The sequence below is a fragment of the Vulpes lagopus genome, chromosome 8 (assembly GCF_018345385.1).
Source record: "Vulpes lagopus strain Blue_001 chromosome 8, ASM1834538v1, whole genome shotgun sequence".
In the NCBI taxonomy this organism is placed as follows: domain Eukaryota; kingdom Metazoa; phylum Chordata; class Mammalia; order Carnivora; family Canidae; genus Vulpes; species Vulpes lagopus.
In genome coordinates this window covers 90439345-90454115 of record NC_054831.1, presented here as the reverse complement: position 1 = coordinate 90454115, position 14771 = coordinate 90439345, and the positions used below count along the sequence as shown (strand labels likewise).

The 14771-nt window shown below is 49.0% G+C and overlaps 1 protein-coding gene across 6 annotated transcripts in view; it reads left to right on the top strand.

Annotated features, from left to right (window-relative positions):
* Positions 1-14771, top strand: part of PPP2R2B (protein phosphatase 2 regulatory subunit Bbeta) — a 448486-nt gene that overhangs the window by 403337 nt on the left and 30378 nt on the right. For all 6 annotated transcript variants that reach the window (XM_041767142.1, XM_041767141.1, XM_041767143.1 and 3 more), the window contains one exon: positions 201-365. In XM_041767142.1, the coding sequence (XP_041623076.1) occupies positions 201-365 (165 nt within the window). The remainder of the gene's footprint in view (positions 1-200; positions 366-14771) is intronic.

Sequence of the window (14771 nt, the reverse complement as noted above, 5' to 3'; positions counted from 1 at the left end):
GATGCCTCAGACCTGGGCATCCCTGGGCCTCATCTGCCAAGACCAGTGAGCCCTGCCTCATTTGCTTGCAAGGTTACCGTGAAGATTCCCTGTGTGTGGTAGATGCTCGCAGGTTACCCTAAAACTAGGCGGTGCCGCTACTCATCACCCTTGAGCTTCTGCCCCCGGTCCTGGTCCCGTCCTTGACTCACCTGTGCCAGATATCGTTGACATTAAGCCGGCCAACATGGAGGAGCTCACGGAGGTGATCACAGCAGCCGAGTTCCACCCGCATCACTGCAACAGCTTCGTGTACAGCAGCAGCAAAGGGACAATCCGGCTGTGTGACATGAGGGCGTCGGCCTTGTGTGACAGGCACAGCAAATGTGAGTACCAAGCTGTGCACAGTGGATGGGGTGATGGGATGGGCAGGCCAGGCCCCTGAACTGCAGGAGGAGGAGGGGAGAACCTAGAGGATTTGGATCTCCTTCCCCACCTGACACCCCCTGGCAGCAAAGTCCAGGTGTTGGCCTGACTCAGAATCCGCTCCACATCTGGTGTGTGGGTACATAGGAACCCTCACGTTCAATTCCACAAGTGTTCGCTTAAGGCATGTAATCCAGAGGTGAATGAGACCCTGTCACATCACATTGTGGCATGATCCGAATTGTGTTTTAACATCACTCTTGCTGCCATGGAGAGAATGAATCTGCAGAGTTCCCTGAAGGGAGACCAGTTAGGGGATCATTGCAATGTGCTGGCTGGCGATCTGGGGATGAGTGTGGCCTGGACAGGGGTGCTGGTGTGCAAGTGGAGAGGGGCTGGCGGGTTCTGGACAGATCTTGGTGGTAACAGGGCCTCCTGGACTATGTGAGAGGCTGAGAGTATACAGGCAATCACAAATGGCAACTGGGAATGGTGACTAAGTTAATAAAGCTCTCCTGCATGTTTAAGAGTTGCTAGACCACATCTTAAAAGTTCTCTTCGCCAGAAAAAGAACTTGTAACTCTGTGTGGGAATGAATGTTAACTAGGCTTATTGGTGATTATTTTGTGGTATATACATATATCAAATCATTATGTTGTATATTTAAAACTTATATAATGTCATATTTCAATTATATGTCAATTAGAAAAAAAAAAACCCAGCACCTGTAGGAAGTGGTTAGTACCCTCTTGGAGAGGTGGTGGCTTTGGGACCAGAACTTTAGAAATGCCCGTGGCCGTAGTGTGCACTAGAGAAAAGCTTCAGAGGAAGAGGATGGGTTAAATAAAGAGCAACTGGACTCACCAGCCACAGTCATGATGGTTTTCTAGGCATTGTTGGAGAGAAGTAGCTCAACTAGCGGGGACTGAGTGCTTAGAAGCCAAAGGCTCCACGAGCTCCCTGAGCAGGGGAAGCCTGCTGGCCCCAACAGTGAGTACTGGGGTAGACCAGGAGGGCCTGGCTGTGGTGGAGGAAGGGAGCCCAGTAGCAGCCCACCCTCTCTCGTGGGCTCAGCCAGGTCCACCAGCACGAACAAAACAGTAAGTGAGACCTGAGACCCTGGGGAAGTGCCAACCATAACAGATGTTCTTTGAAGTCTTACTTCTCCATCTTAAGATTTTGCATGGATTTTGCATTTTACTCCCATAAAATGTCTATTTTCAGTTTAATTAAATAATTACATTTCTACCCTACTCCCAGATTTCAAGCAAAATTGGTGTTCCCAAAAGAGAGTGTTTATCCTATGGCTTTCTGCACTGCCTGGTGCATCACCATCTCCTCCTCCTCCTACTCCTCCTCAGATATGTACATGTGCCCCAGTTTGAGAAAAACAGTCCCTAACATGTGGAGAGTAATTTGAGATCGTTTGGCTGGAGAATAGAGTGATAGAATTTATGGTTTATGGAAGATTAACACAGTGGCAGTGAGAAGAAAGAAAGGAGAAGTAGAAAATATTGCTTTGGTCTCAAGACAAAGGACATTCAGGATGGAAATCAGAAGGAAGAGAAGAGGAAAAGGGATATTTGTTTTTTAAATAACTACAGGTGACGTAAGCATTATCAGAGGTTGGCCTTCATCGCGCGTAGATAGTCATTGCTCACCGCCCTTCCCCTCCAGAACACAAACCCTCTGAGGATAAGCACTAAATCTGTTCTGCTCACACCACATTGCCAATGCGTGGCACATAAGTAGGTGCTCAGTAAATACTTGTTCAATAAATGCATGAATGCCTGAAGGTTGACATAAATGGCACGTGAAACAGGGACTGGTGAGAGCCACATTGGGCAGAGTCAAGGCTTGGGGGTCAGTTGGGGAGCTGCTCTGTGTGGGGTGCCCTGAGCAGCCTGAAGTGGGGGGGCAGGTGTCTCTGGTGAGTGAAGCCAGAACTGGCTGGTAGGTCCCCTGACCAAGGTGGATGCTGGAGGTGGCGCAAGGAACTCCAGTGTGCTCACAGCCCTGGGTGGCAGACCCGGGTACTGAAGAACAAAGCTCACTGGGAGGTTTGATGAACCCGGAGCTCGGGGTGGGAAAAGGAACTCCCAGAACCAGAAAGGTTTGGAGCAGAAGCTTTGGAATTGGAACTGCGCTCTGACCTTCAGTTCCTGTGTGACCTCGGGCAAGTTATTTAATCCTTTTGAGCCCCAAGTTCCTCGCCTGAAAGTAAAATTCATTGGGACGGCCTCATTGGGCCGACTGTTCACTGGAAGGAGATGCCAACGTGTGCGTAAGAACCTGGTGTCTGCTGGACACACAGGGGACAGTAAGTGGCAGCAGTAGTTCCCACAGAAGACCTGAACTCCGCCAAACTGGGCCTGCAGCTGGGGTGCAGTGCTACAGCCTTAACTCTTTTCCCATGACATGAAGCCCCATTATTCATTTGTTTTAGTTGTTTTTGTTGAGCACATACTACATACATACATCAGGTACTTTGCCAGGCGGAGGACATAACTGGTTTCCTCTGCATGGAGCATCCTATCTCTGTTAGTGAGGGTTCTGCAGACAAACAGAACCAATAGAAGGTGGATGGATAGACAGACAGACATATACATGTGTGCATATGAGAGAGAGATTTATTAGAAGTATTTGGCTCATGGAATTACAGAGGCCAACAAGTCCCAAGATCCACAGTGGTGCAGCAGGAGCCCCACAGAGCCAATGGTATATTTGCAGTCCAAGTCCAAGACCTCAGACCCAGGAGAGCTGATGGCATAATTTTAATCCAAAGGCCAGTGGGCTCATGATCCGGGAAGAGCCAGTATTTTCAGTTCAAGTATGAATCCAGGGGGAAATAAAAATAAACGGCCCAGTTCATAGGGGTCCGGCGAAAGAATTTCTTCTTATTTGGGGAGGGTTGGCCTTTTGTTCTGTTCAGACCTTCAACTGATTGGATGAGCCCCACCCACATTCAGGAGAGCCATCTGCTTCACTCAGTCTGTCAATTTAAATGTTCAAGTCATCCAGACACACTTTCAGAGAAACACCTAGAATAATGCTTGACCAAATATCTAGGCACCCCACGGCCCAGGCAGGTTGAAGAAAGAAAGACCCATTCATCAGGGAATGACAAACAGGACATTGCAACCGTAATAAGGTAGGAGAGGCTCATGGTGCTGCGAGGGAGTGCGACGTCACCTCCGAGCTGTGACCTGACCCTCGACAAGAGACCCAGGAAGAGTCATGGGGCCCACAGAAGCAGGAGGCCTGCTGAGCCACACCCCCAGGTGCCTCCCAGGGGCCTGGGTCACACAGCTCTAGAGGCAGAGCCTGGGGACGGTCCCCCCCACAAGAGAGCTCCAAGGCCCCCCCACAGCCCTGCCTCCCACGCTCCATCCCCACCCCGGCCACAGCGCTGCTCTGAATTGCCAGTGCCAGCCTCCTAATCTAATTAAGAAGCGAACAAAATGCATTTTCCTGACTCATTCGAAGTGCCCACCTTCTTCGATGCACATCCCCCTTTGTTCGGTGGCGGCGGCGGTCCTGGCTCCTGCCGACTGGGGAAACGGGCTCGCTCTGACCTCTCGCCTGACATTTCATATTGATTTTCTCCATCCTCCTCAAACACCAGCCGTCGGTGGGCGACGGTGCAGCCGAGGTGTGTGAACAGAATTGAGACAGTTCATCAGAGTTCAAGATGAAAAGCAACATTGGCTTTCGGAGATGAGCTCTGAGAAGGAGAGTATTTAATAACCGTTGGCGTTTAATCAAAATGCCGAGCAGAGCCGTGTGATCAGGGCTGCATATATTAATTTCCATATGTCCCTCACTCTGCATACTCAGCAGGGGTTGGAAGGGATGATGCTCTCCTTCATCTCTCTATTTTTTTTTCCTATCCCTTCTGGCAGCAGTGACAAGGGTTGCGTTCACAGTTTGAGATTTTAATGCCTGGAACAATAGCAGTTGGCTGGGCTGCACCGTGCTTTCCCTTCCCAGTGCCTGACTATTGGCAGGTGAGTGAAGACACTGGCCCAGGTCGGATGAATGACAACCTAGGAAATAAAAGAGAAATTACATCTGACCTCTTTCCCAGGGCGCTGCATGAATCTGGTCCCTGCCCACCTCTCCAACCTCAGTTCCCCATAGTCTGGCCACACAGGGCCTGCTCCTCTAATGCATGCAGACCTGCCTCAGGACCTTTGCACAGGCTATTCCTCGGCCTGGAATGCTCTCCCAGCGTGTTCCTGCTTGTCTGGACTGTTCTTGTTTTTTTAGGTCTCTGGGAGAATCTTACTTCCTCAGAGAGGAATTGAATTCCCTGTTTACTTCATTTGCACCCTGTTTATATCTCATTACCCTGTTTTATTTATTTTTTTGTAGCATTCGTCTCTAGACGTTTTCTTTACTTTCTGTGTCCCCCCCACCTAGAATGTAATCTCCATGATGGCAGGGACTTTATCTTACCAACCACTGAATTACCAATACTTAGTGTAGTGCCAGCTACAGGTAGGGCTTCACTGGATCTCTGTGGTGGAAAAGCAGGCAGATGGGAAGTGACAGGTGAAGGAGGGTGTGTTCATTTACTAGAGCTGCTGTAGCAAAGTACCACCAACGGGGTGGCTTACCCAAACCTAATTATTTCACAGTTCTGGCACCACAAGTCCCATATCAGAGCATTAGCTGGGTTCACTTCTTCTGAATGCCATGCAGAAAGGCCTTCTGTTCTAGGCCTTTCTCCCTGGCTTACTGACGACTGTCTTCTCCCTGTGTCCTCACATTATCTTCCCTCGGCACATGTCTACATCTCAAACTCCCCTTCTGTTAAGGACACCAGTCATATGGGATTAGGGTCCACCCTACTGACCTCATTTTAATTTACCTACCTCTTTAAAGACCCTCCCTCCAGGTACAGTTACAGTCTGACATACTAGGGGTTGGGCTTCAACATAAGAATTTGGGCAGCAAGGGACACAATTCAGCGCATAACAGGAGACAGGAAAATAATCAAGAGCATTGGCCCTGGAAGCAGCAGTGCCAGGTGTGCATCCCAGGCTCTCTTGCTACTGTGGGTGAGGAAAGCAGCAGGTGAAATCCTCAAATGGAAACAGAGAAGGCAGAGGGCGGCGGGGGCAGTTGTTTCCCCTGAAGGGCCCTAGAGACTGAACCTGCCACCAACCTGTGGATGCAGTTAAAGAGGGAGGAAGTGGGAGGTGACTAGCATAAGCGTGAAGGTAGGCCTGAGTTCCAGACCCCCACGTGCAGCAATGTGAGGAGAGCGGGTATAGATGGAGGCTGGCAGGCCCGGGTGAAAGGGGTGAGGTCAGACTCCTGAGAGGCAGGCACCTTGCCTGTCTTCCACACTCATATTTTTACTTCCCTGATTTGAAGTCTGTGAATAACAAGCAAACCTCGCTGGGTGCCTTGGCTCCGGGGTGGAAACATAGGGTTCCCTGCATCTGCACACACGCACAGACACACACACACACATCCTTTGACTTGGCTGCTCACACCTGCCTTAGGTACTGGGGTGGGCAAGGCAGTGCAGAGCCCAGCAGGATGCTCCTTTTCCTCATCCATCCAGGAGGCCGGGAGAGAACACAGAGTGGGAGACTTAAACAACATGCATCTATTTCTTTTATCCCAGAGGCTGGCAAGTCCAAGACCAAGGCCCAGACAGACTCAGTGTGTGGTGAGGACCCGCCTCTTGGTTCCTAGACAGTGTCATAGTGCTGTGTCCTCACACGGTGGGAGGGGTGAGGGAGCGTTCAGTGGGCGCTCTTCTCATTCATGAGGGCCCCACTCTTGAGACCTAATCACCCCCCCGAGGACCCCCCTTACAGATGCTGTCCCACTGGGGTGGGGGGTGGGAGGATTCGACATGTGACCTTGGCCCAGGGCGAGGGGCACAAACGTTCGGTCCAGAGCATTCCCTGTCGGCACAGGCTAGAACGTTTTGCTTTGTTTCTTCCCTTCTTCTGGCCTAGACTGACAGTAGTGCAGGAGCTCAGAGACAGGGCCAGTGTCAGGGAGGGACGTCAGTCCGGTATCCATTGTAGTCTGTGCCCATGGCCTAACTGCGTGACCTGGAACAGGTTTCTTAACCCCTCTGTGCCTCAGCTTCCTCGTCTATAAACTAGGACCAGTGGGAATGCACACCTCACAGGTGAAGCCTTAGAGCAGTGCCCGGCCCGTGGGAGCTCCGTGTCCGATTCGGCTGGGATGCTGGTGCGATCCTGCTTCCTTTCCACACGTGTCTTTTAAGAGTGGAAACAGGAGGGGCACCTGGGTGGCTTGGTTGGTTAAGCCTGTCCCTTCGGCTCAGGTCATGATCCTGGAGTCCTGGGATTGAGCCCTGCTTCAGGCTCCCTGGCTCCCTGCTCAGCACAGAGCCTACTTCTCCCTCTCCTGCTGCTCCCCCTGCTTGTGCTCTCCACCACACCTCCCCCCCGCCCCCATCAAATAAATAAATATTAAAAAAAAAAAAATGGGAACAGTAACAGCGGCAGCAATGGCCATAGATGTAGTAATGTCAGAGGCCATTATCACAGCTAACTTCTAGAACATTTTATGATGTCTAGAAAGTAGGCCAAGGGGTGAGCTCATTCAGCCCTCCTGACAGCCTCTGAGGCGCATACCATCATGAGTCACATTTTTTTTTAATTTTATTTATTTATTTATGAGAGAGAGAGAGGCAGAGACACAGGCAGAGGCAGAAGCAGGCGCCATGCAGGGAGCCTGACGTGGGACTCAATCCCAGGTCTCCAGGATCACGCCCTGGGCTGAAGGCAGCACTAAACCACTGAGCCACCCGGGCTGCCCCATGAGTCATGTTTTACAGATGATGAAGAGGGGAGACAATACTCTGATGGCCACCAAATGTTCCTTTTTGTGGCAGAGTACCAAATGCTCCCCAGTGACAGAGCTAGGGTTTGATCCAGATGTGTACTCCTTAACCAGGACACCAGAAGTCTCTTATTCAGTTAAGATTTATTCAGCACATACTCACTCCTGCCTTGATGGAACTCATATTGCCAGCAGGGAGTCAGGGGTCACAGGGAACACACCAATATACAAATGAACGTGCCCATCTCTTTTTTAAAAAGAACATTTATTCATGAGAGAGAGAGGCAGAGACACAGGCAGAGGGAGAAGCAGGCTCTATGCAGGGAGCCCAATGTGGGACTCGATCCTGGGACCCTGGGATCATGCCCTGAGCCCAACCACTGAGCCACCGAGGTGACCCTGAACTGAGATTGGAATTGTCAGAAGCAGATAAAGAGAGATAACATCGAAGTATGAGGGCCCTCACAGGGGAGCAACCTTGTGTGTTTGAAGAATAGGAGACAGACCGGTGGATGGAGGCTTGGTGGGCCGAGCCACAGAGTGGAGAATGAGGCCAAAAAAGTAGGGGGAGCCAGAGAAGGTTGTCTTGGAGACCAGTCAAAGCCCCTGGGTTCCCTTTAAAGTGAGGTGGAAGCCAGGAGATGTTTCTAAGCAGAGAAGTGGCTAGTACTCTACTAACGGCCATAAGAGAAGTTCTCAACGGGGTGGCGAGCTGGAAGCAGAGAGACTGGTTAGCAGGTGCTCGCCTCAGCCTGGACAAGAAACGATAGTGCCTCTGACCAGGACCTCAATCCTGAAGGGCTGGTAAGTAGGCAGATGCAGAATCTCCCAAGGAGGCAGAGCTCAGCGGACCCACTGAGGGGCTGGTGATGGAGAGATCTAGAAAGAGAGGCGCGTAAAATAACTCATGGGTATCGGTCTTGACCGACTGAGGGCGTAGTGATGACATCCAGAGATGAGGACACTGAGCATGGGAATAGGTTGAGGTGGAAAGACCAAGCATTCTCTTTGGGATGTTCCAGATCGAGATGGCTCTGACCAGCCCATGTAGGGAAATGTACAATGCATGGACACCTGAGTGTGGAAGTCGGAAGAGAGGTGTGGGCTGAAGAGAGAACTTAGGAGTCATGAGCTGTTATGATATTTAAAGCCAAGGGACAGGGTGAAGTCACTTAGGGGAGAGCATGTCCGTGGGGAGGAGTGGAGAGTCCAAGACAGAGGCCTAAGGCCCAGCAACATTCACCAGTGGGGTGGGGGTAAGGGGAGGTGGTCTGAGAGTGAGCTGCCATGAGGGAAGAGGAAAACGAGGGCTGGAGGACAGAGGGGCGTGGGGAGGCTGTGCTATAGAAGCCAAGAGAGGGGAGAAGGGGGGGTTAGGAGTCGGGGCTCCTGTGTGCAGCAGTGACGGGTGGCTGTGCAGCGCCCGTCCCCTTGCCTGGCTCCACCGGTGAGTCTGCTCCATGCAGTCATTGTCTTTCAGCAGCCAGGCCCTTCTGCACCGGCAGCTCAAGATGTGACCACCGGAATTCCCTCATTCAGATGACACCAAGGCAGGCTGCCTAGCTAGGGACAGTCAGTACCAACCCTGCAGTGCACTTCCACCTGTGGCCATGTGGCTGGTGTGAAGATGATCAGACTTTTTTATGTGGTGGAGGATAGATAGAAGTCCTGGAGGCCATAAAGTCTTATTCATATTTTAGTGAATAACGTAGTCATTGGGAAAACAGCCTGGTTCCATTGCAAGCAGTTCGATGCCCACTCTAACCAATCAAATCAGAAATTCCATTTTCCTCCAAAAGTGTGTATAGTGGAAGGGGGTGCCTCTTACTTTTGAGCCCTTCTATATTTGGTATAAACCTCACAACAGCCCACGAAGATTGATACCAGAAACTCCAATTTACAGATGGGGCACAGAGGTCAAGACACCTGCCCCAAGTCAGAATGAAGGAGCCAACATGTGATCTGTCTGCTTCCAAGAGAAGTGTTTCTTTTCCTGGCTATTTGGCAGTTAGCGAAGGAGCATGACCCTTTGCTAACATCCAGAAGGATTATTTCACCGGACCCCATTTCAAATAATTGCCCACCTGCTGGATCCCCCAGCCCAGTGATTTCCAACTTCAGAACTAACTATGCCCTTGCAGAGAATGTGAAACCCACTGTCTCCTTCTTCACCCTCATCTACAAACTTAATTGCCAAGTCCTGCTTCTCTAGACCGCTAGATCCCTTAATAAAGCTACGGCTCATTCCCCAGGTCTCTGGTGGAATGTGCCCGAAGACATCAGCGAGAATACAGCTGCAATGAATCTTAAAACCTCTGAGGTTTGAAAGAGCTTCCAAAAGAGGTTCAGTATTGATCGGGCACATAATTAACTGTTTATTTTAGGGGAGTTTAGGTGAAAAAGACAAGGCCCTTTATTAAAATGCTTCTGCCTGGTGACAGGATTACACACAGAGAGACACCATCCCCTCCTGGGGAAAAGCCAGAGACATGCTACAAGGAGTAGAATTCACTAAAACCAGCCCTCCCCCCACCCCAAGCCCATGCCTACCCCCTTCCAGTTTAGCAGCCATTAACAACTGAATAGGCAAGACCCAAGCCATCGAGTAAAAATATAATCCTTTCCCCCCTTCCCCCATCCTCATTTCCATTTTTGATTAATTTAACCAGTTCTGTCAATTAGTCATCCTAGAGACTCCAGTTGAGTGCATTTTCCTAAGAAGTAGAAGGCTTATTAATTTTGGAGGCAAGTATCATTCATTAGTAGTTGACACCTTCCTGGGCCCTGCTCTCTCCCTCACTAGGGGGTCTTAGATGAGAAAGCAATAGAGCCACAACTGGCTCAGGCACGTGGCTACAGCCCCAGAGACACAGAACAGGAAAGGCTGGCCATGACTTTGTAGGTGGCCCTGGGCCGCTTTGGGCTTGGGACATCTCAAAACCAACTGGCCTCATCCATGACAAGCCATCATCAGCAAAGCAGTCACAGGTACTGGGTGAGCATCCTGACCTTGAGGTTCAAGAGAACCGTAGTCAAGGGAGTACCTGGAGAGAGAGGCATGGGCCTGGGCGGGATAGGTCCTCCCACCGCAGGTGACATCAGAAAGTTCACCTCTTCCTCTATGTACTAGTTTACTCTGGCCCCTGTAACAAATTATCACAAATTAAGTGACTGAAAGCAACAGAAGTGTATCATCTAATGGTTCCGTAGGTCAAAAGTCAGACACGGGTCTCACCAGCTAAAATCAAGGTGTTGGCAGCGGTGTGTTCTTTTGGAGGCTCTAAGGGAGAATCCATATCTTTGTTTTTTGAACTTCTAAGAGCTTACCCCCATTCCTTGGCTTATGGTCCCTTTATCTGAAAGCCAGCAACAGTGGGATGAATCCTTAACACAGCCCTTTGCTTTTCTTCCTTCCTCTTCCACATGTAGGGACTTTTGTGAGTGCATTGCATCCGCCCAGGTAATCCAAACTAATCTTATTTTAGGTCAGATGATGAACAACCTTAATTCCATTTACAGTCTTAATTCACCTCTGCCATGAAAGGTAAAATATTCATGAGTTCTGGGGACTAAGACGTGGACATCCTTCGGGAGTCATGACTCTGCCTACCCTATTCCTCAAGTGTCACTAAGTAGGATTAAGTGCCCTCCAACTGACCACCTGATACTATTGGTGGAAATTATCTGTTTCCATTGTGTCTCTGTCATTAAATGGCTCTTCCATTATTGCTGAAGCTCTTATTTATCCCATTTGCACTTAGCATAGCGAAGGTGCTAACCAAATGCCTGTAGAACAGCTATAGTCATGCAGTGGGATAAATTTGCACCTGAGTCTTCTCTGTATATAAATGAAAAGGCTCACACTAAGGAGTGGTTGGCCCCATCTGTGTTCACTCGTTTCTAGCTTTTGGAACACACTGGCATTTGTAGGTGACAAAAATAAAAGGAAGAGGAGTCTCCGAAATGATGATAATCAACCTACTGATCATTTATTTGACAACTATTGATTGTTGCTACTGTGTGCCAGGCTCTGTTCTAGGCAGTAGGAAAATGATATCGCCTGCCCCCATGGCACCCTATCCAAGTAGATAACACACACAGGCAAATAAGGTAACATGAGATTTGGTAAAAAAAAAAAAAAAAAAAAAAAAAAATCTAAAGTGTTTCTGGAAAAGTAACAACAGAAAATGCAGAGGCTCTGAATCTGGACTGTGCTTTGCCAGGTTGAGGGACAGAGGAAGGCCAGTTTGTCCTTCTGTAGTATGGTGAGGGAAGAGCAGGAGGGGATTTGGGTAGTCCAGGTCCCAGAGGACTCTAGTGAGAACTCATTAGAGGTCATCAGAGGATCACTAGTATTCAGGGGTCACCCCACACAATCTCCAGGCCTCAATCTCAGGGTATTCCATGCAAAGGGTTTAGGAGTCAGGCACTTGGTCAGTAGCCCTGTATGCAAATGTAAGGCATTTGGCTTTTATTGTATGTGGGAAGGGAAATCTAGGAGGGCTTGTGCAAAGGAGTGTCATGCATAGCCAAGGTGCCTTGGTGGCTCAAACACCTGCCTTAGGCTCAGGTCATGATCCCAGAGTCCTGGGATCCAGCCCCATATCCGACTGGCTTCCTGCTCAGCAGGGAGCCTGCTTCTCCCTCTCACTCTGCACCGCCTCCCTCCTCCCTGTGCATGCTCTGTCTCTCACAAATAAATAAAATCTTAAAAAAAAAAAAAAGTGCCATGCATAGACTTGTAAATATATCACTCAGGCTACATAAGGAGGAAAAGCAGATGCTGGGAGAAGAGTTAGAAAGACATCAAATGGTTCAGGCAAGAGAGAACGGAGGCTTAGATCTAGACTGGCCCCATGTGGGCTGTGCTTTGAGTGTAATGTGAACAGGACTTGTTTGAAACCTAAATATGGAAGGTGAGGTAAAGGGAAGAATCCAGGATGATGCCCAGCATTCTGTCCTAAGCATGTGCCTAGATGCCGGGCAGTGGATGAGCTGGCATAGACCAGTGAAAAGTCCATTCGGGGAAGAAGCTCACAAATTCTGTGGACTCAAAAGATGCATCTTAAAAAAAAAAAAAAAAAAGGTCTATACGAATATATTGATACCTTTTACTATTTAGCACTTTCCCATTTACAGAGCCCCTTCTGTTATTATATTGATCTTGACAAAACCCTGTGAGTTCAGAGTATTTCCTCCTTTTTGCAGCTTGAGGAAATGAAAACCCAGAAAAGTTAAATCTCATACACCGACAAAGATCATGGGTTTATCGCGGGTTTATTTCTTCCTATAATGAATACGGCCGTCTCCCGTACTTGCCCAGCACTGGAGGGTAGAGAAGGGAATGGGGAATCTCTCACGTGTGTAATTGACCCATGTTTAAGTATATCGGCTAATTCCAGCCCCCTGTGCAGTTCACATAATTCTATTTTGACAGCTCAGTAGGTGGCATCCATAACTGAGTTGTGAGAGCTGCTGTCCACTCACACAGCTTCCAGCCCCATCAGTGCAGGTCCCTTTATCTGCTGAATTACTCAGAGCACCTGCTGGCCTCCCATCATCCTCAAGCACAGCCCAGAGGCAGCAGAGGGCAGGGGAAAGCTCACCCCTACAAAGCTTATAATGATACTTGCTTCTATCTTCTCTTACATCTTTAACCTGGACATAAAGATTTAAATAGGGTTTATCTTATAGGTGGGCATCCTTAATCCTGGGGTCGACTAGTTCATTCTGTAATTTTGGTATCATTTCAAAATCCCCATAATGTAATGGAATTGTCATTGAAGAGTTTACATAGGAGAAAATAGGATCGCCCAGCTTAGGAAAAAAAGGGGTAGTGAGATCAAACAAAGCAAGGACCCGACCGGTCAATAAATGTGAGCAAGGTATTGTGCTCAACACAGTGGGACAGGCACACAGACGCATAGGATGCAGTCCGTGGTTCAGTGTACTTACCTCAGACAAGAGGATATGAAACTATGGTGTGTCTCTAACATACACTTCATTTCAACTGGAATGTGAAATTTAGATTCCCAGAGTCCGGGAGAAAAAATGCTGGCTACATACGTAGTACTTATGCTGAATATCATGTTACATTGTTAAGATGAACTTCCATGCCCAATGTCATCCTCAGTGTGTCCCGGGCATTCCCCCCAAAGTTCCGAATCCTATTTTCCAGTCCCTGTTTACTGAGATTCCTCTGTATTTATGTCACTGTAGTGCCAGAGAAATACAGATGTGTATTACTACAGCACATGGTTGCTCACATCCAAGGAGGTCAGAGGTAGCAGGGCGCATTCCTGAACAGCGCATGCTAACTCATACTTAGTGAGGGAATGAAGGAATATAACCTGTTATGAAGAATCATAACAATTGATTAGCCGTGCCTCCAATCTACTGTGCTAGGTTTGAGCCAAGTATGTAAATGGAAACATGGTGTTCTTTTCCCCCCGTGGCAGGAAAGTTACCAATAAAATAAGCTCCACCAACTGACAACTAGGGTTTTATTCCAGACTGTGTAATTACTTTAACCTAGATAACACCAGACGTCTTTATTCTGTTACAAGACTTTAATCTAGTCAAATACTATCCTGCCTTGTAGTAGGAACTCATATGCAGCAAAATCATATTCACAGGGAACATTTTACCACAATATACAAATGAACGTGCCCATCTCTTTTTTAAAAAGAACATTTATTCATGAGAGAGAGAGGCAGAGACACAGGCAGAGGGAGAAGCAGGCTCTATGCAGGGAGCCCAATGTGGGACTCGATCCTGGGACCCTGGGATCATGCCCTGAGCCCAACCACTGAGCCACCGAGGTGACCCTGAACTGAGATTGGAATTGTCAGAAGCAGATAAAGAGAGATAACATCGAAGTATGAGGGCCCTCACAGGGGAGCAACCTTGTGTGTTTGAAGAATAGGAGACAGACCGGTGGATGGAGGCTTGGTGGGCCGAGCCACAGAGTGGAGAATGAGGCCAAAAAAGTAGGGGGAGCCAGAGAAGGTTGTCTTGGAGACCAGTCAAAGCCCCTGGGTTCCCTTTAAAGTGAGGTGGAAGCCAGGAGATGTTTCTAAGCAGAGAAGTGGCTAGTACTCTACTAACGGCCATAAGAGAAGTTCTCAACGGGGTGGCGAGCTGGAAGCAGAGAGACTGGTTAGCAGGTGCTCGCCTCAGCCTGGACAAGAAACGATAGTGCCTCTGACCAGGACCTCAATCCTGAAGGGCTGGTAAGTAGGCAGATGCAGAATCTCCCAAGGAGGCAGAGCTCAGCGGACCCACTGAGGGGCTGGTGATGGAGAGATCTAGAAAGAGAGGCGCGTAAAATAACTCATGGGTATCGGTCTTGACCGACTGAGGGCGTAGTGATGACATCCAGAGATGAGGACACTGAGCATGGGAATAGGTTGAGGTGGAAAGACCAAGCATTCTCTTTGGGATGTTCCAGATCGAGATGGCTCTGACCAGCCCATGTAGGGAAATGTACAATGCATGGACACCTGAGTGTGGAAGTCGGAAGAGAGGTG